The sequence below is a fragment of the Crotalus tigris genome, unplaced genomic scaffold (genome assembly GCF_016545835.1).
Source record: "Crotalus tigris isolate CLP2741 ecotype Arizona unplaced genomic scaffold, ASM1654583v1 scf7180000020806.364445, whole genome shotgun sequence".
NCBI lineage: Eukaryota > Metazoa > Chordata > Lepidosauria > Squamata > Viperidae > Crotalus > Crotalus tigris.
The window spans coordinates 236,034-258,255 of record NW_024098193.1 but is presented as its reverse complement, the minus strand read 5'-3'; the positions used below and the strand labels follow the sequence as shown (position 1 = coordinate 258,255).

Genomic DNA, 22,222 nt, shown 5'->3' with positions numbered 1-22,222 from the left:
AGGAAAATCCAGTCACCCAGTAAATTTCCATGGCTGAGAATGGAGAAGCCTGCCCAGCACTTAACCATAAAACCATAGCATTTCTTTTTTACAAGCAGTTGTTCTTATCTATTATTTTTTTTACTGTTACATGAAGGCAGCTCTTTCCTACAACTTGATGGTTTATAAATCCAAGCAAAGGAAGGTAACCCTATTTTTATTTGGTGCCTGCCACCAAATCCTTACAATTGCAGAAATACATCATGAGTCATATAAGATAGGAAGCCATTAATCAGGGTTTTTAAGCCCCACCGATCAGATTCATCCCAAGATCAGCCTGAAATCAAAGTAGACACATGAGGGCTTAGTATCTCTTCCAAAATAAATATGGATTTATTTCAAAATATTCCTGTGAAAATTCTGCAGAATGAGAATTTTGCACACAATGGGGCATTTACCTTCTGGTTCCATAAACAGCCATTAGGATTGATTCAGCCTTAATTTCCTAAATAAGTCATATGATTAGGTTATTCATAAAACTACTCCCAAATCAAACTCCCAAATCAAATTGTAACAACTTTTACCCACTTACCATTTAATTTTTCTACACATGAACCAACAGAGTTCAACAATTTTTTTTCATTTTTTGTTAAATGGGTATGTTTTAAGAAATGTAACGTATTGGTAAACATAATAACCACCAGGCTCTGCAAGGTACAATGAGAGGTTGGAAGGACTGTTACAATCCATAAAGCTTCAGCTGTGCATGACAAGGCACCATATGTTGCTTAAAATTCCTTACAGAACATTATGCACACCCAATAATGAGAGGTACAAATTCCTAGGTCAGTGTTTCTCAACCTCAACAATTTTAAGGTATTTGCACTTCAACCCCAATTTCCCAAGTCAGCACAAGGAATTCTGGGAGCTGAAGTCCACACACCTTCAAGCTGCTGAGGTTGAGAAACACTGATCTGAAAGATCTTGTAAGAAACTCGTGCTTGAAGGTGACCGCACTTGGTTAATTGGTTCTGGCTGTGGAATCTGAGCAAGATCAGGCTTGTCACTTGAATGGGAATCCCAAAGGAACTAGGCGGAGAAATGGAAAAATTATATCCCGAAGGCAGGCAGCTGCAATAGGACCACACTAAAGAGCAGAATTTGACTCCACAAGCAAACTCGCAAGGTGGGGCTTGTTAGATGTAGTTGAGATGCTGGTTGTGTGATTGTTTATTGCCCCCCCCCCCTCCATTCAATCATGTCTGATTCTTAGGAAACTGCCTGGACAAGTCCCAGCAATTTTCTTGGCAAATGGTTTGCTATTGTCTCCTTTCTAGGGTTAAGAGAAAGTAACTTCAACTTCAGCTAGCCACGCTAGCTAGGGAATTCTGGGAGTTGAAGTCCACAGGCCTTAAAGTTGCCTTGTACTACACCAAGCTGCCTCTTTTATTAAAAACTATCCACAGAAAATTAATTTTAATGATTTAATCACCAGAAAACATCAGAACCAATAAACCAAAGAAATCTACTATACAATAGACATATATATATAGATATACCATCTTCATTTTTTAAAATTTGCAAACACTGATTGTGGTACTTAGTAACTACACTTCATAATTTTTGAGTTTTTAAAAACTATTTTTTGGAGGGAAGGGGAAAATGACAGGATAGCCTAGAGCAGTGGTTCTCAACCTGTGGGTCGGGACCCCATTTGGGGTCGAACGACCATTTCACGGGGGTCGCCAAACAACGCAGTCCCCCATTTCCCCCCCACTTTTCCTTAGCTGTGCTACTCCCTTTTATTCTATTGGCTTTTGAAAGCCAATAGAATAGACTCTCTTGAATAGAGTCTAATTCTATTGGCTTTCAAAAGCCAATAGAAATTGTCCAGCCTGTCTCTGCCCTGCTGAGCCCACCAAAAGTCCCATTCTGCAAATGGTGCTGCACCAGTTGAGTAGTCCTCGATTTACGGCCGGTTGAGTAGTCCTCGACTTACGACCGGTTGGGGGTCGCGGCATCAAAAAAGTTGAGAACCACTGGCCTAGAGTATAAAAAACCAACCAGAATTTTTTTTCACATTATCTCCTGAATTATTTGCATTTATTTTTATCAAAGCAATAATATTCACCCTGATAAAGGTTTGCTTGTTGGAGGGGATGAGTTTAATATGTAAAGTGATACATGTTGAATAAGAGAAAAGCCAAAGCAATGACTTAGAATATGCTTCTTCCACCTGCTTCTGTGTTGGATTCCAGCTCCCAAAATGACTAGGCAGCAGAGCTTTTTAGCCCAGCCAGCTAATACAGGGGCCTTCAAACTTGGCCCTTTTATGACTTGTGGACTTCAACTCCCAGAATTCCTCAGCCAGGAGGAAGTTCATAAGGCATAGAGGTTCCTCATCCTTCAGATGGGAGGGATTGCTATTTATTTTTTGCTTCATCGCCTCTTTGTAGTTTCTCCTCCTCAGGGCCGTTCGCCAGCTTTTTCAAATATGCATGAAGCCCCTGACCTTCATCAGAAGAGGGGATTTTGTAAGAGCCCCCAATTCTATCCCAGAGGGTAAAGTATTGGCCGTAATTGTAATTGAAATACAAGTGGTGATCAGTGTGATGGGCAGCTCCATTGATGATGGGTTTCAGCAGATTAGGAACGCGATAGTCTCCATCGTGAATGCTAATGGACCAGATGTTGACGAAGACATAGAGGCACAAATAGGTCACTTTATGTAGAGGAAAAATGAATGGATAGATATGATAAGGGATGCTCTGAAGGAAACCATCAAGGGGGTGAAAAGCATGACTGGCAAACGGAGTTGGGATCTTCCAAATGTGGTGGGGTTTGTGAAAACGCTGTGGAAGAGAGAAAAGGATCAGCTCCTTAGAATGAAGAGAGAAACAGACCATAACATTTTCACTTCATTTTGCTGGGGTCTCCAGCAGCTACAAAAATAGCCTACTGGTGGTCCTTATTACCACAGTTAGGACTAGACTTTCCACTGCTGAACAAGATGGTGGTTGTGTCTGATTTTACCATCGTTTCTGCAGCTAATCACGGCATCCTTCAGAAGGACGTGCCAGATTGCAAGCACCTAAATTTTGATTTCATAATTTGGGGATGCTGTGATAGTCCCAAGGGTGAGGAAACGGTCTTGCCTGCCAATTATTGACCTTACCTTATAAAACAGCTTGTGGTGAACAAGCCGATGAATCCAGTAAATGCACATATCAGTGAAGAACAGAAATGAAAACATGCTGAAGACCACACCAAGCCATCCTAGATAAGGAGGGAAGAAAATGAGGGACAAAAAGAATTCCAGCAGATCCAACTCATGAGAACAAAGACATTTGTCAAGTCCATTGACAATGTTTGTATCTGTTATCTACTTTAGCAACATCGGGCATGTACCAAATCCAAGAACAGGACAGTCAAAGAGCAAGACAGGGAGGGATGGAAGATTTTCAGGTGGGTGGGCATGGCCTCAAGGTATGGACATATTTCTTCTTCCCTTTCCTGATCCTACTTACCAGGAGGAAAATAAGCTAAGTCACTGTCAGAATTTACATAGCTGTCCTCCTATTCTGGGAACTATTTTGGGACACATTTTGGCAGTAAAGAGGCAGCGGTGGAGATTTCCCCATACTGGAAAAAAAGAAGGTTTCCTTAAGACTGCTTCCATTTCTGGTAGATCAATGTTTCTCAAACTGGACAACTTTAAAACATGTGGACTTCAACTTCCAGAAATCCCCAGCCAGCATAGATTTCTGGGAGTTGAAGTCCACCTGTCTTAAAGTTGTCCGGTTTGAGAAACACCACTGTAGATAGTCTAAGTCAGTGGTGGCGAACCTTTTAGAGACCGAGTGCCCAAACTGCAACCCAAAACCCGCTTATGTATCGCTGGGCGCCAGGTGGGCATGGCTGTGGTGGTCATAGCAGATGGGGTGGGTGTGGCCAAGGTAGGCGTGGTCACCTTGATGTTGTTCGTGGAGAGGGATGCCTGTGGGGGCTGGGCACAGTTGGGGGAGATCCAGGGGGTCTCTGGCAGGTAGCGCAGTGGGCAGGAGGCTCGTCCTATGGGGTTGAGGCGAGGCAGGGCGGGGGTGCCATTGTCACAGGGCAAGGCGAGGCAGGGCCAGGGCGGCTGCTGCCTGACACCATCAGCCCCCACACACAGTGGCCAGTGGGTGAATGGGGGCCAACGTCGGTCAGCAGCCACAGCCTGCTGGCTCCTCGACCAGCGCACTCTGGGGCTCCACAGCCCACCACCAATAGTTCAGAGAAGCCACCTCTGAGCTGGATGGACAGCCAACAGCTGAGGAGGGGATACAGTGAGTCGTGCCCGGGAAGAGGAGAGCATGCGAGGCCAGGAGGGATGGGACGAGGGGGGGAGGGAAACCAGTTGTGCTGGGATGCATCTGGCCACGTGGGACCTTGGTGAGTTAGTGGGCAGCTGGTTGAAGAGGGATAGTTGCCATCTCTGTGGTGCGTGTGCCCACAGAGAGGACTTTGAGTGCCGCCTCTGGCACGCGTGCCATAGGTTCGCCACCACTGCTCTAAGTGATGAGTCATGTTGGTCTACAGGAGCAAAAAAAAATCAGCAATTTTCTGACTAATCTATTTGATTCAAAGGCACTAGCTTTCGTCAGATGTACTTTTCATGCTCTGACAAAGTGAGCTGCAGCTCATAAATCTGATGCCTTTGAATATAATCTGCTAATCTATTAATTTGAAAAGGGGCTTCCAAACTTCCTTTTCTTCCTGTGAAAAGAGAGAGCAGAGCCGTGCTGCGTTCTGTGTTTCTCAGGAGTTTTAAGAAAAATCAGAGGCCTGCAACATGTTTGAAAAGAACACGAAACTGTCAGCTAAGCAGGCAACAGCTTGAATGGTATTGCTTTTCCATTCAAAGATATTAAAAATTTGCACAAATATTGGAATGTTGCATTGCCTGATCAATTAAAGGATTGCTGCTAGAATTCCCTCACTAATTAATGATGCAAACTTCACAGGACTGCTTCAACAATCACTTCCTTATTATCCCATTTAACAGACTAGACAAATAATTCACTGACAAATGCACATAATTAAGAAAACATATGGATGGGCAGACTACTAACAAATTTAATAACATTGTGTTTGTGATTAAATCATAATTATAGGGGATTTTCTTCCATGCTACCTAGCATTTTACATTCCAAAACCTTAAATTCCCAACCCTAGATTTACCATAAGGTAGCAGACATAATTTAAAACATCTTTCCCTAAACCAATGCACTCCAGAAAGTGGCAGTTAAATAGCACCACACAAGTCCACTTCTAAACCACTTTACTTTGCCTAATCAGGGCCAAGATATATTTTGGGATTGTAAAGTCTCTGACGGTATGTAGAGTTCTAAGCTAGGAGATAAAAAGGGACAGAGAGGCCAGTTCTGGAGGGTGTGCCAAGCAGGGGTGCTTACCATAGGCAGAATCCCCAATGTTACTGTAGAGTTTGCTGTAGCCTCTGACCTCAGCAAAGAAGATGGCCACGGTGGGAATGCTGATCAATGGCAAACTTGAGACGGTGTGCTTTATTTCCCGCTGCACTTGATTCTGAACACAAAAGCAGACAATGGGTCAAAAGGCCTTTTAAAATCACCCAAGTTCTAAAGTTGGCAACTTTAAGACTTGTGGACTGCAACTCACAGCTGGCTGGGAAATCCTGGGAGTTGAAGTCCACAGGTCTTAAAATTGCCAAGGCTGGAAAGAGCCTGGTATAGACCTCACACTCCTCACCAAACATCTGAAAAAGTGCTTCCCTAAAGCTATTGGATGAATCTGCAGCAAAATTCTGCTTAATTGTTCACTGTACAACATTACCTCACAATTCTATATATTGTATGAATGCATCATCCTCTCCAATACACCAAAATGAAAAAAAAAAAAAAAAGGTGGTCAAATTCCAGCTAAAAAAAACTCAATAAAATGAGGGTAACTAAATCAGGAAAGAAAAGATGAAATATGCCCAGCCACCAAAAGTACCATAGAGATATAGCAAGGAGAAAAACTCCCCTTTCCCATTTCATAAGTTTTCATTCTGCTTTATAGCACTAACATTTTCATTCACACATTTAAGAAGAGGATTAAGCACGGCACAATTCACAACATGATACGGTTAGGGTTCTTCTTTAGATAGGACCCTTGTGAGTAATTAAATGTCATTAAAGGAAACGGCAGCTCTGCCACATTGCTGTACCTCACTCACCTCTAAAAACTGAGGATGCTTCTTTAACTTGTGATCAAAAAGCAGATAGTAGCTGAGAGTGGCAAACAGAAAATATATGGCAAATGCCCCCAGGTTTGTTATAATAGAGAGACTGATAATCTGCCGGAAAGCGTCGTCTTCTAGCCATGTTGCTGGATAAACGTAAGGTGTCAAAATATAACTATCTGCATAATCCAGGACAAGATCCATTGTGGCACCTGCAGGAGATTGCCAGGAAAGAAGTGTTCTCAAACATGGAAAAACACAAAAGGTTATCTTTCAATAATCTAACATAGGGGTGGGCAATTAATTTTCCCAAGGGGCTACATGAGAATGGTGTGGAGAGTCAAACCAAAAGACCTGTGACTGTGCATAGGCACGCTCACACATATGTAAATTAAAAAAAAGCATTTTCAAAATAAAAGCAATGCAGTAGTACTATGTGCATGGTGTACACTTATTTACATTTGATTTCTAATTTCTGATTGATCTCACACAGGCTGGGCAGGGACAGCCAAAGGGCTAGATGTGTCCAGGGGCGAGCCATAAAATGTCTAGGTCTGGCTTAACATCTTACAAGCTCTGAGTACAAACCTATTATTGTATAATAACAATACTTCATTTATTTTCTTTTTTAAATAATGTTTTATAGATTTTCTAATTTTATATTTAAATATTTAAAAAGCAACGTGGCGGCTGAGTTAATCGATAATTCAATGACATACAAGTATCTTTAGTACAAGTCTCAAACTACCACATTAAATATTTCCTCTCTTTTCCCCTTAGTATTTACTGTCTCATGTTTAAACTAATACAATTCTTATTATATCAATTAAATAAAAATAACATTCTTACGTTTATCAATAATTTTTAGTTTATACATATCCTGGTTATTTTAACATTCAGTCTTTATAGACAATCAATGTCCTAATTAGTTTTTCCCAATTTTTAGTTTCCCATTAATATTTAAATTTAAGTTTTAATATTTATAATTTCCAAGTTTTAAGTAACCAAAGTTCCCTTTATCACAATTCATCACAAAATCTAATATTCAGGATACACGTCTTATCTATTTGAATATATTCTATTTCTCACCATCTTACATCATCTAATTAATTATAAAGTTTAACATTCTTATTTTCTATTAATTTCCAAATGTCTTAAATTTAGTAACCAAAATTTCTCATTTCAACATTTAATACTTCCTCTCTTTTTCTCTTAATGTCTATCTCATATTTAAGGTAGTACAGTTCTTATTATATCAGCTAAGTAAAAACATGTTTATTAATTTATCAATAGATTTTTAGCTTATATATATCTTAATTACTTTTACATTCAACCTTTATAAACAAATCAATATTCAAATTTAACTTCTAATATTTATACTTCTAAGTTTTAAATGATCAAAGTTTTCTTTATCAGTTCATAACAAAATCTAGTATTCAAAGTACACATCTTGTCTATTTGACTATATTCTATTTTAATCCTCACTAATAAGTCAAAACCCCAATTTTCTTCAGCCTTATTCTAGCTTGCTTTCTTTGCCAACTCGCCTTCCATATCCATGCTTTTAAGTCATCAAATAGATCTCCCTCTGTTATTATATATATTGTTTGAGATAAAAAAAGGCCATCCAGTCGCCATTTTTTTGGAAGGGCTAACAAAAAGTCTATTTTTCCATCTCGACATAGTTGTCCTGAAATGTTTATCTTCCCTTCAGTCTGTTCTTCTTGATCCACAGATTTCTTCTGGTTTATATAGAAAGTCTTTTCCTTTTTTTTCCAGGAAAATTTTATTGATTTTCTAGTTTTTCATTTAAATATTTGAAAAGCAACGTGGCGGCTGAGTTGGTCCATAATTCAGTAACATACAAATATCTTTAGTACAGATCACAAACTATTACATTAAATATTTCCTCTCTTTTCCTCTTGGTATTTACTGTCTCACATTTAAGTTAATACAAATCTTATATCGATTTAATAAAAATAACTTTCTTACATTAGTCAATAATTTTTAGTTTATACATATCCTAGTTATTTTAACATTCAATCTTTTTAGACAATCAATGTCCTGGTTAGTTTTTCTCAAGTTTTAGTTTCCCATTAATATTTAAATTTAACGTTTAATATTTATAATTTCCAAGTTTTAAGTAACCCCAATTCCCTTTATCACAATTCATCACAAGATCTAATGTTCAGGATACACGTCTTATCTATTTGAATTCTCACCATCTTACATCAACTGATTAATAATTCCTATTTTCTAGTAATTTCCAAATATCTTAAATTTAATAACCAAAATTTCTCTTATTTCAACATTTAATATTTCCTCTTTTTTTTCTTTCTATCTATCTCATATTTAAGCTAGTAATTTTTATTATTACCACTAAGTAAAAACATATTTATTACATTCATCAATAGATTTTTAGTTTATATATATCTTAATTACCTTTACATTTAACCTTTATATGCAAATCAATATTCAAATTTAACTGTTAATGTTTATACTTCCAAGTTTTAAATAACAAAAGTTTCCTTTAAGTCAACTCAGAATATCTAGTATTCAAAGTACACATCTTATCTGTTTGAGAATATTCTGTTTTAATTCTCACTAATAAGAATTTTCTTCAGTCTTATTCTAGCTTTCTTTCTTTGCCAAATCATCTTCTATGTCCATGCTTTTGAGTCATCAAATAAATCTCCCAGTGTTGTTATGTATATTGTTTGAAGTAGAAAAAACCATCCAATCGCCATTTTTTTGAGGACTAACAAATGGTCTCTCTATTTTTGCATCTTGATGTAGCTGTCTTAAACTGTTTATCTTCTCTTTAGTCTCTTGTTCTTCTTGATCCTCAGATTTCCTCTGATTTATGTAGGAAGTCTTTTCCCTTTTTCATGTTGTCAGTCCCTTTTCTGGGTTTTCCATTGACTGTATTTGTTGATCAGTTGAATCCTCTGTCATAATATTTAATTCTTCCACTTTTTCTGTTATATTCTGTGTAATTGATTTTTTAGTTGTAATCAAAGTTAGAATTCATATATCTGGGCTGACATCTTTTTTTTAAAGTGAGGTTCTAAGTCAGGGGTCTCCCTACTCTTCATCTCATCAATCTTTTCAGGAAGTTCTGATTATTCATCAATCCTCCAAATGTGTATTACATGAAAGCAATTTAATAAATACTGTTTTAATACCACTGGGGACCCTGGAAAGGGTCGAAAGTCACCCTGTAGGGGTGACAAGCAAGGGGGGACCCCCGCTTGATCGTGTGAGGGCGGTAGCCCTTCTGCTTAATCCGGGGCAGCCCTCCAAATCAGCGGATGAAAGACTGGCCATAGAAATATGGCTCGTCACTAGGCTGTAGACAGCTGAAGTCAAACTTACCACCAGGCACCTATAAAGCAGCGCAGATGAGACTGGGTGAGATCTACCTCTCTTAAATCCTAACTATCTTTTTTATCTGCATAAGCTGCTTAAAGTACTTTTCCCCGTGGAGAGGGAAGGGAGATTTTATCCCTCCCTCTAAAAACAGTGTCGACTGACTATCCATGGGAGTTTAAAACATTGCAAGAATAATTTGATCCTAATTGGAATTTTATTTTTTAAAGTGTGTGGACTAAAAGATTTTATATTCCTACTGAAGATCTGGGTTTTTACTTATAAAAAAGAAGTAAAACTGAAAAGATTATAAAAACTTTGGAACTAAAAGAAAAAATTAAATGGTAGGGGCAACATCCTGTTTCTAAATCTGATATTATAACTGGTTATTGCTTAAAAGAGACTTGGCCAGTAGCCCAGATAAATAGATAAGACTTATGTAACCTTGAGACATCAGCTGTGAGAAGCCCAGCTGATGAAATAAGAGGTTACAGAAAAGAACGAGATGTCAGCCTAGATATATGAATTCAAACTTTGATTACAACTAAAAAATCAACTACATAGAATATAACAGAAAAAGTGGAACAATTAAATATTATGACAGAGGATTCAACTGATCAACAAATACAGTCAATGGAAAACCCAGAAAAGGGACTGACAACATGAAAAAGGGAAAAGACTTTCTACATAAATCAGAGGAAATCTGAGGATCAACAGACTAAAGAAAAGATAAACAGTTTAAGATGGAAAAATCAAGATGGAAAAATAAAGAGACCATTTGTTAGTCCTCTCAAAAAAATGGTGATCGGATGGTTTTTTCTATGTCAAACATGTTGGAATATTCATGAGCAGGAAGAGTCATGTGGTAACTCAGTCAGCCAATGTGAAGAAAGTGCTACTGAATCTGTGCAAAAGAGTATTGAGTTAGGAGCTGGATTTCCAATCTCAGGTTTGTCTCTGTATCTCTCTGTAAGAAGTCTTCAATTTGTGCTGTGTTGCTGTAAAGAAGAATATATGGTATTGTAAATATTTTGATTATAAAAAAGTTATTTTGAATCAGCTTAATGCAGTCAACTGTGAGAGCTTCTGATTTATTTTTCACCAATAGAGAAATTAAAATTTTCTAACAAAACAATATACATAACAGTGGGAGATTTATTTGATGACTCAAAAGCACAGACATGGAAGATGATTTGGCAAAGAAAGAAAGCTAGAATAAGACTGAAGAAAATTGGGGTTTGACTTATTAGTGAGAATTAAAAAAGAATATTCTCAAACAGATGTGTACTTTGAATACTAGATATTATTATGAGTTGAGTTAAAGAAAACTTTGGTTATTTAAAACTTGGAAGTATAAACATTAACAGTTAAATTTGAATATTGATTTGCTTATAAAGGTTAAATGTAAAGTTAATTAAGATATATAAACCAAAAATTTATTGATGAATGTAATAAATATGTTTTTACTTAGTGGTAATAATAAAAATTATTAGCTTAAATATGAGATAGTAGATATTAAGAGAAAAAAGAGAGGAAGTATTAAATGTTGAAATAAGAGAAATTTTGGTTATTAAATTTAAGATATTTGGAAATTATTAGAAAATAGGAATATTATATTATATTATTAATCAGTTAATGTAAGATGGTGAGAATTCAAATAGATAAGAAGTGTATCCTGAACATTAGATCTTGTGATTAATTGTGATAAAGGGAATTGGGGTTACTTAAAACTTGGAAATTATAAATATTAAACGTTAAATTTAAATATTAATGGGAAACTAAAACTTGAGAAAAACTAACCAGGATATTGATTGTCTAAAAAGATTGAATGTTAAAATAACTAAGATATGTATAAACTAAAAAGTATTGACAAATGTAAGAAAGTTATTTTTATTAAATCGATATAAGATTTGTATTAACTTAAATGTGAGACAGTAAATACCAAGGGGAAAAGAGAGGAAATATTTAATGTAATAGTTGTGATCTGTACTAAAGATATTTTTATGTTACTGAATTATGGACCAACTCAGCCGCCACGTTAATTTTCAAATATTTAAATGTAAAACTAGAAAATCAATAAACTTTTGCTGAAAAAAAAAGGAAAAGACTTTCTATATATACCAGAAGAAATCTATGGATCAAGAAGAACAGACTGAAGGGAAGATAAACATTTCAAGACAACTACGTTGAGATGGAAAAATAGAGAGACGATTTGTTATTTTATTTGTTAATTGATATAAGAATTGTATTAGTTTAAACATGAGTGACATGGTTCCGAAAGAAAGCAGATTTTCAAAGAACTTTGAGGCTTTTCCTCTAAAAGAATCTTTTATTTTTCTGCATAGCTTCGGCACTAACAAAGTTAAGCCAGAAACTGAATCCTCCCTCCCCCAAGCATCTGTAACAAAGCATAACTCACTCCTTCATTTTACAGTCATCAATCACATTCTCCAATTAATGTGAAGTGTGAGGTGCCCCTCCCCTTGCAGCTGAGCTGACCTTGGCCACACTGTGCCCAGACATTGTTATGGTTAACTTGCATACTTTCCCATCCCTTAAACTACTGCTATCTGCGTTAACTCTAAAAATGCTATATGGGCTAAATAAAACAGGTTTGCTTCTTCATATATGGCAAGCAAGAACATCCGATGTTAGCAGTCTTGACAATGAGATAGTAAGTACTAAGGGGAAAAGAGAGGAAATATTTAATGTGGTAGTTTGAGACTTGTACTAAAGATACTTGTATGTCATTGAATTATAGATTAACTCAGCCCCCACGTTGCTTTTTAAATACTTAACTGTAAAATTAGAAAATCAATAAAACCTTAAAAAAAAAACAAGGAATGAAACGTACATCCAAAATCTAACGAGTCTGTGGAAATACAAGCTTGCCTGAGCAGTTTCAGAAGAGAAGCTGAAATTCAATCTGAGGTCTTTGAACACCAAATCAAGTCCGTCGCCCAGTCCAATGGTGAGAGTTTCAGGGTTTCCAAACACAAATCACAACACAGAACAAGAGATCAGAGAGTTGTTTACACGATCAGCAACAGCACACAAAACTAATGCCCCTCCCCACATATCCTTAAGTCTGTCTCCAGGTGTGTTTTGTAGGGAGGGGCAGGGTGCTCTCCTCCCAAATAGTTGAGCCTGCCTGCGTTGTTCCCTCCTTCTCTCCACTGAGCAAGGGTGATCCTTGTTCATTGCCTGAGCTCTCATGTTCATCCTGTCCCTATCCTGAAAGGCCTCCATAGGGTCCCGTTCCAGCTCATTGTCCTCAGCAGACTCAGGCTCTGACGGAGGCATGACACCCACTTACCTGGCAGCCAGGCCTCTCCTCGCTGGCCCGCTTCTTCTGCAACGTCTTTTGCAGCCAGGCCTGCATTTCTCAGTCATGGATTGAATCTATAGCTTGGTACTCGGCTACAGAGGCCTTCCAGAAAGGCCTGACTGCAAAATGCAGGCCGGAATGCAGCTGCAGGATGATGCAGTTCTTTTGGCTGCAGAAATGGAGCAGCTGGACTGGGCTGTCAGTTCAGGAAGTGAGTAAGACACCCCCACAAATTTATTTATTTATTTATGAGACTTATATACCACTTTTAAATGCAAGCACTCTTTGAGCAGTGTACACCAGTAAGCAATGTATATATATATATTTACATTGCCCCCAACAATCTGGGTCCTCATTTTACCTACCCCGGAAGGATGGAAGGCTGAGTCAACCTTGAGCCGGTGAGATTTGAACCGCTGACCTGCTGAACACAGTCAGCTAAAGTGGCCTGCAGTACTGCACTCTAACTGCTGCGCCACCTCAGCTCATAATAAGACCTGGTTCTTCTTTTGGAGGCCAAATAAATAAATAAATAAATAAGACCCGGTTGTCAGAATCCAATTATATTTCATCTTTAGTTATCAAATATAGAAAACCCCAATTCTGCCTTCTCTGGATTCTGCCATAAGAGGGAGAGAAGGGGGAGAACAAAGGGGCTTTATGGCCCTCACTTCCTTCAGTATACTTCTAAGGAACTGAATGTGTGTATTGCAACTTCAAAGAGTTTGAATGTGGTCAGCACCAAAAGGCCTTATCATAACAAAGGAGGCTATTTACCTTTCATGTAGTTTATCTGAAGTCTCCATCCAGACGGAAGAAAGAAAAAAAGGGGTGGGATTGTGATGCCTGAAACTGTCACTGGAAGAGGAGGGTGATTGGGTGGGACTACTGGGGAACCCCTTAAAACCTCGAATGGGAGAGCTTGAACCCCAAGTCCTGTCTAGCACGCCTGCAACCACTTTTTCTTAATAAAGGATTCCTGTTGGAAGAATTATTCCAAGAGTTCTGTCTTCTTAAGATGCAAAGTGGGGTGGGTCCTTACATTAGACAGGACTTGCAAAATTAATCCACCTGGAAGGAAGACCCTTGCCGGGGGATTTTGCAAAAATTTACCATGTCAGACAATGGAGCAAGAGAGGGGGAAAACTCCCTGGAAAGAGAGCCGCTGACCAAATTGGAACCTTGCCAGATGTTGGGATCCGAGAGGTGGATTCCTCAGGAGAAGAAGTGGTGGAGACACAGGACCACAAGCCTCGCTGGTCAATGGGCGTTGGAAAGAAAAGTGAGTGGGGAAAGGAATCAAGAAAGGTGACCCTGAGACGGGGGACCAAGCAACCAGAATGGAAGCAGGAGATGGAGAAATCCCTGCACGCAAGTGAAGAGGGAGAAAGCTGGGCACCGTACTCAGACTGGATCCTAGAGAAAGCTATTGATCTGATGAAGAGAACTCTCAGCTCCCTAAGAGAGGAGAATCCTGAGCCCTACGGCCGCCCCAGCTCCTGGAGCCGCAAAGGGAGAGACACCGAGGAGGACGTGGAACCTGCAACCCCGGGGACATCTACTGATCCAGTAGTCCCCACCCCCTACCGGACCACAGATGGCAATCTGGACGGAAGACACTACCACCAACAACGGAGGCACCGATCCATTCCAAGACGTCCACCGTTGGAGGTGAAATTCAAAGGGGAGCCAACACGCTTGGGGTTGTTCCTAACCCAAGTCCTCAGCTACATGGAGGAATATGGGCAGGACATTCCCAGCGACAAAGCCCGCATCCGGATTGTGCAATCTGCCCTGGATGGACCGGCTGCAGATTGGGTGGTGAACCTGCATGACTTCAATGCCCCAGAACTCAGTAACTTCAACCGTTTCATGTCCTCTTTGAGAAGACGATTTGAAGACCCCCTGGCTGATCACAAAGCCCGTGAAAGGATAAAAATGATGAGGCAAGGCAAACGCCCGGTGGCTGAATATACACAAGAATTCCGGGCCATTGCCAGCAAACTGAATTGGCCAGAAGACATCCTCCTTAGCCATTTCAAAGACGGACTAAATTATGATCTATATGACGCTTGCCTGCCCCGAAGGGACCCACACCAACTTGAGGAATGGTACATCTTGGCAGAGGAAGCAGAGATCGACATATTGAAGAGACACCACCGAGGAAAACAATGGAGCCGCCCCCCGCCTGAGCTAACACATGAACCGGTGAAATCATCGGCTACAGCCAAGAAGCAAATGGGGTGTTTCAAGTGCAGAAGAGAAGGGCATCGAGCTGTAGAATGCTGCTCCAAAACCCCCCAGCACAACCCAGACAAATCCCCAATCAACAAATCCGGAAAGTCTTCAGCTAAGCCAAAAGAAACGGCCATGAGAATGATGGAAATTGCAGAACCCCCCACTTCTGCTCACCAAGGGGAAAGAACTCCAGCCTACACCACAGGGCCGGTGGATGCCTCAGATGACAGCTCAGAGGGCGAACCCCTGGTAAGTGGACACATCATACCCATCCTCAAGACAGTGACTATATTAATCCCCCCCCCATGCCCGAAGCTGTGAAGGTGAAAGCCTTAATAGATTCTGGCTACACCCGCTGCCTCATTAGCCTAACACTAGTGGGTAATCTGGGCATCCCATCGAGGAGACTGGAACAACCAATCTCATTTGGCCAGTTAGATGGATCCATAGCAGGGGGGGGGTGCCAGCTACCCTAGCCACTCTACCAATACACCTCTCCCTGGGCAAACATGAAGAGGACATAACGTTTGTGGTGACCCCAGGTATGGAATGCCCAATGATTCTAGGGATGGAATGGTTGAAAAAATGGAACCCCTGGGTAAATTGGAGGACGACAGAAATCAAATTCCCGAAGGGGGACCCTATGGACTTAAAACCCCAAGGGAGGCTACCAGAATCAAGAATAGAAAAAGCATCCATAGGAGAGGAAAAAAGATTAACAGAAATACCAGAGGAATATAGAGACCTTGCTGAAGTTTTCAGTGAGGAGAGGGCAAATGAGCTCCCCCCCACCGACCCACAGACTGTACTATTGAATTCAAGCCTGGGGCAAAACTCCCGAAGCCCAGATTATACTCCATGAGCCCAAAGGAGAAGGAGGAAATGGAAAGATTTATTAAAAAAAACCCAGAGAGAGGTTTCATTGAGCCAGCCAAGCCTAAAGTGGCTGCCCCGGTCCTCTTTAGAGAGAAGAAGGACGGCTCTTTACGCTTATGCGTGGATTATAGGGCCCTGAATACAATCAGTGAAAGCAACCTATACCCTCTGCCCCTCATGAAAGACATGCTGTCACACCTATCGAAAGGGAAATTTTTTTCTAAACTAGACCTAAGGGAAGCTTACTATCACGTGAGAATTAAGGAAGGGGACGAATGGAAGACTGCATTTAACTGCCCCATGGGGTGCTATCAATTCAAAGTCTTGCCATTTGGATTACAAGGGGGCCCTGCAGTCTTTATGCAATTAATCAATGACGTTCTAAGGGAGCACCTGTTTAAGGGGGTCCTTGTTTATTTGGACAACATTCTTATCTTCACCGAAACAAAAGAGGAACATGTCAACCTTGTCAGAGTGGTTTTAAAGAAGCTGCGAGCCGCCCACCTATATGCCAAACTCTCAAAATGCGAATTCCACCAGGAAAGGATAGACTACCTAGGTTATCGCATATCCCCCCGGGGCATTGAAATGGACCCAGAGAAGGTCAAAGCAGTATTAGATTGGGCACCACCCCGCACAAGAAAGCAACTACAAAGTTTCCTGGGCTTTGCAAACTTTTACCGCCAATTCATCCCCTCATTTGCCCAGATAGCCTTGCCCCTCACTAACTTACTAAAAACGAAGGGAGCATCCTCAGTAAAACCTAGCCAGCCACTAACATGGACAATGGAGTGCCAAGCAGTGTTTGAGAGACTAAAGAGACTTTTTTCTGCCGAACCAGTACTAAGGCACCCAGACATGGACAAGCCCTTCGTAATACAGGCAGATGCAAGTGATGTGGCAGTGGGGGCTGTTCTATTACAAGAAAACAATGAAGGGGTATTGCAACCCTGTGCATATACATCCAAGAAACTCACGGAAACAGAACAGCGCTGGCCCGTATGGGAGAAGGAGGCTTATGGGATACGTTGGGCATTACTCACGTGGCGACAGTTCCTGGAAGGCAACAAAATCCCCTTCCAGGTGTGGACTGATCACAAAAATTTGGAAGCCCTGAAAACGTCCAGGAAACTCAATCCCAAACAAGCCCGCTGGTCCCAGCATTTTCACCAGTTCCAATTTAAGCTCAAACATTTACCAGGAAGAAAGAACTTCCTGGCAGATGCACTATCTCACATGCCCCAATATAACAGCGCACGAGCCACAGACTCTAGACCAATAATGGCAGAGTCACAACTGGCAGCCCCAGTAACCACAAGAACCCAAGCCAAATTAAAACCACAACTGGACAGCCAAACTGGAATTGAATTCAGAAGAAGTTTGGAAACAGATGAATGGTTCCAGAAAAACAAAAATGTGTGCACAATGAGAGACGGGTTGCCTTGGATAGGGGAAAAGTTATATATACCAACAACTCAAAGAGTCACTTTCATGCAGCTTTGCCATGACACAAAATCAGCAGGGCACTTTGGATTTGTAAAAACTTTACATTTAATTAAACGGCAATTTTGGTGGCCATCCATGAAAAAGGACATCGAAAGTTATATAGCCAGTTGTCCAAAATGTGCCACGGCAAAGAGATTGCAAGGGAAATTGCCAGGACTATTGCAAACAGTGGCAAGTCCCTCAGCCCCCTGGAGAGAAATAGCCATGGATTTTATAGTGGAATTGCCAGAAAGCAATGGGAATACTGTTGTCTGGACGTCACGGACTTGTTTTCCAAACAGGTGCACTTTATCCCTTGCCAAAAGATTCCCACTGCAAAAGCCTTAGCAAAACTTTTCATCCAGCACATTTACAGATTGCATGGGGCACCCCAACGCATCATCTCTGACAGGGGGGTGCAATTTACGTCTGCATTTTGGAAGGAATTTTTATCCCTCTTAGGAACCACTCAGGGACTGACATCTAGCCACCACCCACAAGGAAATGGGGGAGGGCTGAAAAAATGAACTCCGTACTTAAGCAATATTTAAGATGTTTTCTTAGTTTCCAGCAGATCGAGTGGGCGGACTTACTTCCTTTTGCAGAAGTTGCCTACAATAATGCAGTCCACTCCAGCACAGGTTACACTCCTTTTCAAATAGCCACCGGTCAAAGTTTCAACCCCATGCCAGAATTAACCCCAAATGAACCAACGATCCCTTCGCTGAAAGAATGGATGGAAAAACTACAAAACACCTGGCCAATAGTTAGAAAAGCACTAGATGAAGCTAGGCAGGCATACAAAGCACAAGCCGATAAAAAAAGGGTTGAGCCTACACCATTCATTATAGGAGAAATGGTGTACTTATCTACAAAATACCTAAAGTCCCTACAGCCCTGTAAAAAACTTGGACCAAAATATATAGGACCTTTTCCAATTAAAAGAATCATAAATCCAGTAACAGTAGAATTAGAATTACCCAAAAATCTCAGACAAATACACCCAATTTTTCATTGCAGCTTGCTGAAAAGAGAGCATCAGTCACCTCTACGGCCAAAAATCCCTCCCACCACCACCTCCAATCATGGTGGAGGGTGAACAACACTTCGAAATAAAGGAAATCCTTGACTCTAGGAGATATCATGGAGCAACTCAGTATCTAGTTGCCTGGAAACATCTCCCTCCCTCACAAAACGAGTGGGTCCATAAACGTCATGTCAAAGCCCCGAAGCTATTGAAGAAGTTTCACACAGAGTATCCTAACAAGCCTGACTAACTTTTATACCTGTTTTGTTTCTTCCAGGTGGATCTCTCTTATTTTTGAGGGGGCCGGATGTCAGAATCCAATTATATTTCATCTTTAGTTATCAAATATAGAAAACCCCAATTCTGCCTTCTCTGGATTCTCCCATAAGAGGGAGAGAAGGGGGAGAACAAAGGGGCTTTAGGGCCCTCACTTCCTTCAATAGACTTCTAAGGAACTGAATGTGTGTATTGCAACTTCAAAGAGTTTGAATGTGGTCAGCACCAAAAGGCCTTATCATAACAAAGGAGGCTATTTACCTTTCATGTAGTTTATCTGAAGTCTCCATCCAGACGGAAGAAAGGAATACAGGGGTGGGATTATGATGCCACTGTCACTGGAAGAGGGGGGTGATTGGGTGGGACTACTGGGGAACCCCTTAAAACCTCGAATGGGAGAGCTTGAACCCCAAGTCCTGTCTAGAACGCCTGCAACCATTTTCTCTTAATAAAGGATCCCTGTTGGAAGAATTATTCCAAGAATTCTGTCTTCTTAAGATGCAAAGTGGGGTGGTACTATGAATAACTGATAACAGATAACCCAAAGTTTGCTGGTGGTTATCCACCCAACCCTCTTAGCTTTGCTTAGAAAGAGAACAAGCCGTGCTGGAAAGGAGACCAGCAGGAAATAACAACACTGTAAAACAGGTGTCTTCAAACTTGGCCCTTTGATGACTTGTGGACTTCAACTCCCAGAATTCCTCAGCCGGCATGCCTAGCTGAGGAATTCTGGAGTTGGAGTCCACAAGTCATAAAAGGGCCACGTTTGAAGACCCCTGCTGTAAAATAATTCTGGCCTGGGAAAGGGGGGGGGGGAGAAGGAGGATGAGGGCAAACCGCCTTGGAAGGTCGCCTTCCACCACCTTCCCCTCACCTGGGGTGCTCGAGGTACGGAGACCGCATTTCCCAGGAGCCTCAGCCATCGCCGCACAGGCTGCGGGATTCTGGGAAATGAAGTCCAGGCGCCTGAGGGGCTCAAGGTAAGAAAGATGGAGTGCCACAGCGGGGGGTCGCTACCGGGCCCCCACCCACCCGGGAACCGCAGGAGGCTCACCTGCGCTTCTCCCCACCTGGATCCCGCCGCTCCGCGACCATCCTCCGCAGTCACCCGAGCATCGACTGCGCTCCACGGTCCGCTGTCCCCCGAAAGCCGAGAGGGCATGCCAGCCTCTGGTGACATCGGGAAGGTCCCTGCGCCAATCATCGGGGAGGGGAGGCGGAGCTTCGGCGGCAAAAGACGCAGGGATTGGCTGCAAGCGTCGCGAGGGGCCGCCGGTCGAGAGTCGCGCGACGCCCGGATTGGAAGGCGCGGCCGGCGGCGTGAGGCGAGCCTATCAGGAACGCGGAAGCGGGGCGATTCCAGGAGCGGGGACGAGGGGCAGAACGTCGTCGTTGTCGTTTACCTCAGCGGCGCAGGGCGGTTTCGTTATTTACCTCAGAAGCGAGGGAGCGAGCGGGAGGCTTAGGTCCCCTGTGCCCGGGCTGATCCCGGTGGGGCGGGATAGAAACTTCCCTCCTGAACTGGTTCTTCCATTCAGCCGGGTTGGGATACTCGCTGAGGGGAAAGGGGAGGAGAGGGAGCCGTTCTTGGGCTCCTGGAGACGAGAAGGCGGCTAACGTAACAGAAAGAACGGAGACCGGGACAAGCTCTTTCCATTGCTTCCGACGCTTTCTTACCTTTGCGTTTTGCCTATGCAAAATTCTTAAATTTTACCTTCGTTGTGTTGGCACTCGTTTCGGTATGGATAGGACTTGGCGAGATCTTTGCTGATCCCCTATAGCAGTGCTTCCCAAACTTGACAATTTTAAGACATGAGGACTTCAACTCCCAGAATTAGTCCCAAATCTAAGCAAACTTCACAAAACAGAAGGCTGCCAAGAAACAAGATCTTGTTCCCCGTGTTTAATTTAAAAATCAGTCAATAAACATCTAGAAGAAAGAGGCTACCCTAAATTTAAATAGTAAAAATTTGTTCATACAAAAAAAAAAAAGCAAGAATGGCTATAATGTAACAGTAATGGAGATGGTGCAAATTTCAGGGCACATCAAAGGTTCTTCTCCATCTTTTGTTTTTAAGTCTTATGAAGTGAATGCTGGATATCAACTGTTGGATATGCAGAACTCATTAAAACCTGAATAAAAGAAACAGCTCTAGGGTGATTTAAACTCAGCAATGAATGGCTTAGAAAACAAACTTCAGGATGTCAAATCCCAGACCCCAAGAGCTACTTTTGCCTCTTACTTTCCCTTCCCATCCCAAGTTCAGAAAGTAGCCAAGCTGCCCAGATGTTTTCCTGCAAAATTTAATCAGATTATACAGAGGTTTCTGTAAATAGGAAGACAAAAATGGACTCTCAGAAGAGGAAGACATAACAATCAACTATTGGATATTCAACTTGCAGATCTCCTCTTGATAGTTTTAGAAGAATGTGATGTCCTGTTAACATTTTTACAACTTCATTAATACCATTTAAAGAGGCCAATAACACCAATGCTGAAACAGACCAAAAAAAATCTGGCATTACAAATGGTGTTGGACAGTCATGTGGATTGCAGATCCAGAATGGTATGTGTTTATAGGGACCTAGGAGGTTATAGAAAATTCCAGTACTTTGATAAACTATGTGGCTGGGCTGGACTGAGAGAGACTACACCATAAGAATAGCTGGCTGACAAGGAGCAGAAAAAGCCTGGCTTGAGCCTCAGTTGAAGAGCTGGTTGCTGCAAAGAAAAATAGAAGACACAATGAACGTTGAAACTGCATGTTTTAAAAAACAATATAAAGTTCAGTCAGAAACATGCTGTTTCTGTCTGTCTATATATAAACACCTAAAGAAAATTTCTTTCCGTCCTTGACAAAGAGTTCATTCACCTTGACAGTTCTTGCCATCTTCCTGCAAGGTTCCAGTTACACAGCTGCAAAGTGGCCCATCCACCTGGCTTGTGCATATCTGTTCGCAGCCTCCATTGTCTTCACACCAGTCTAGGCCTAAAAGGCAGAAGTCAAAGTAAAAAAAAACCCACCAGAAACCTGGATGGGAATAAAGTATTGAAGATTGATTCTTTCACTGTTTAATCATGCATCAGTGCAGTAAAATTGATCCTGATTTCTGAATGAAAACCTGGAGAAACACCACACTTACGTTTTCTTCTGATTGGTCCCACAGAAATGATTTGCTCATTGAGATCTTTGGAATAATCATGGGCCCTCCGGGTATTCTGTGGACAATTCTGATCCAGCCAAAAATAAAAAAATAGAAATGCTTCTTTGATACACAACTTCTGTTGGCTTGAGAGCATACTTTGTACTTTGCATAATCTGTCAATAGCAATTTTTAAGAATAGGCAGAACCAAGGATAATACAGCCGAAGATAAAATAGGTACCTTAATCCTAT

At 41.3% G+C, this 22,222-nt stretch overlaps 2 protein-coding genes across 5 annotated transcripts in view; both read right to left on the bottom strand.

Moving 5' to 3' along the window:
* Positions 1 to 2,048: 2,048 nt before the first annotated feature.
* On the bottom strand, positions 2,049 to 20,028 carry SC5D (sterol-C5-desaturase). 4 transcript variants are annotated; one of them, XM_039368490.1, is made up of 6 exons: positions 19,880 to 20,028; positions 12,450 to 12,528; positions 6,221 to 6,438; positions 5,436 to 5,568; positions 3,155 to 3,255; positions 2,049 to 2,831 (listed from the first exon to the last, which is right to left on the bottom strand). In XM_039368490.1, exons 3-6 carry the CDS (start codon positions 6,428 to 6,430, stop codon positions 2,403 to 2,405), a joined length of 873 nt encoding a protein of 290 aa, XP_039224424.1. In that variant the 5' UTR covers positions 6,431 to 6,438; positions 12,450 to 12,528; positions 19,880 to 20,028; the 3' UTR covers positions 2,049 to 2,402. The 4 variants fall into 4 exon arrangements, with proteins under 4 accessions (XP_039224424.1, XP_039224426.1, XP_039224425.1 ...); XM_039368492.1 differs by having other exon boundaries at positions 12,488 to 12,528; XM_039368491.1 differs by having other exon boundaries at positions 19,896 to 19,985.
* A 547-nt stretch (positions 20,029 to 20,575) lies between these two features.
* LOC120319542 (tubulin-specific chaperone cofactor E-like protein) overlaps positions 20,576 to 22,222 on the bottom strand; it is a 75,949-nt gene continuing 74,302 nt past the window's right edge. The window contains exons 29-31 of the mRNA XM_039368489.1: positions 21,970 to 22,057; positions 21,699 to 21,815; positions 20,576 to 21,547 (exon numbers count right to left, since the gene is read on the bottom strand). Coding sequence (XP_039224423.1) covers positions 21,447 to 21,547; positions 21,699 to 21,815; positions 21,970 to 22,057 — 306 coding nt within the window. The 3' untranslated portion in view covers positions 20,576 to 21,446. The remainder of the gene's footprint in view (positions 21,548 to 21,698; positions 21,816 to 21,969; positions 22,058 to 22,222) is intronic.

Excerpts from the sequence above, each read along its gene's own strand:
- SC5D (XM_039368490.1), bottom strand. The coding sequence starts at position 6,430 with ATGGATCTTGTCCTGGATTATGCAGATAGTTATATTTTGACACCTTAC. Across the intron at positions 5,569-6,220 it reads AGCATCCTCAGTTTTTAGAG|AATCAAGTGCAGCGGGAAAT; the intron begins GTGAGTGAGGTA and ends TTTTGTGTTCAG. Across the intron at positions 2,832-3,154 it reads ACCACAAGCTGTTTTATAAG|CGTTTTCACAAACCCCACCA; the intron begins GTAAGGTCAATA and ends TCTCTTCCACAG.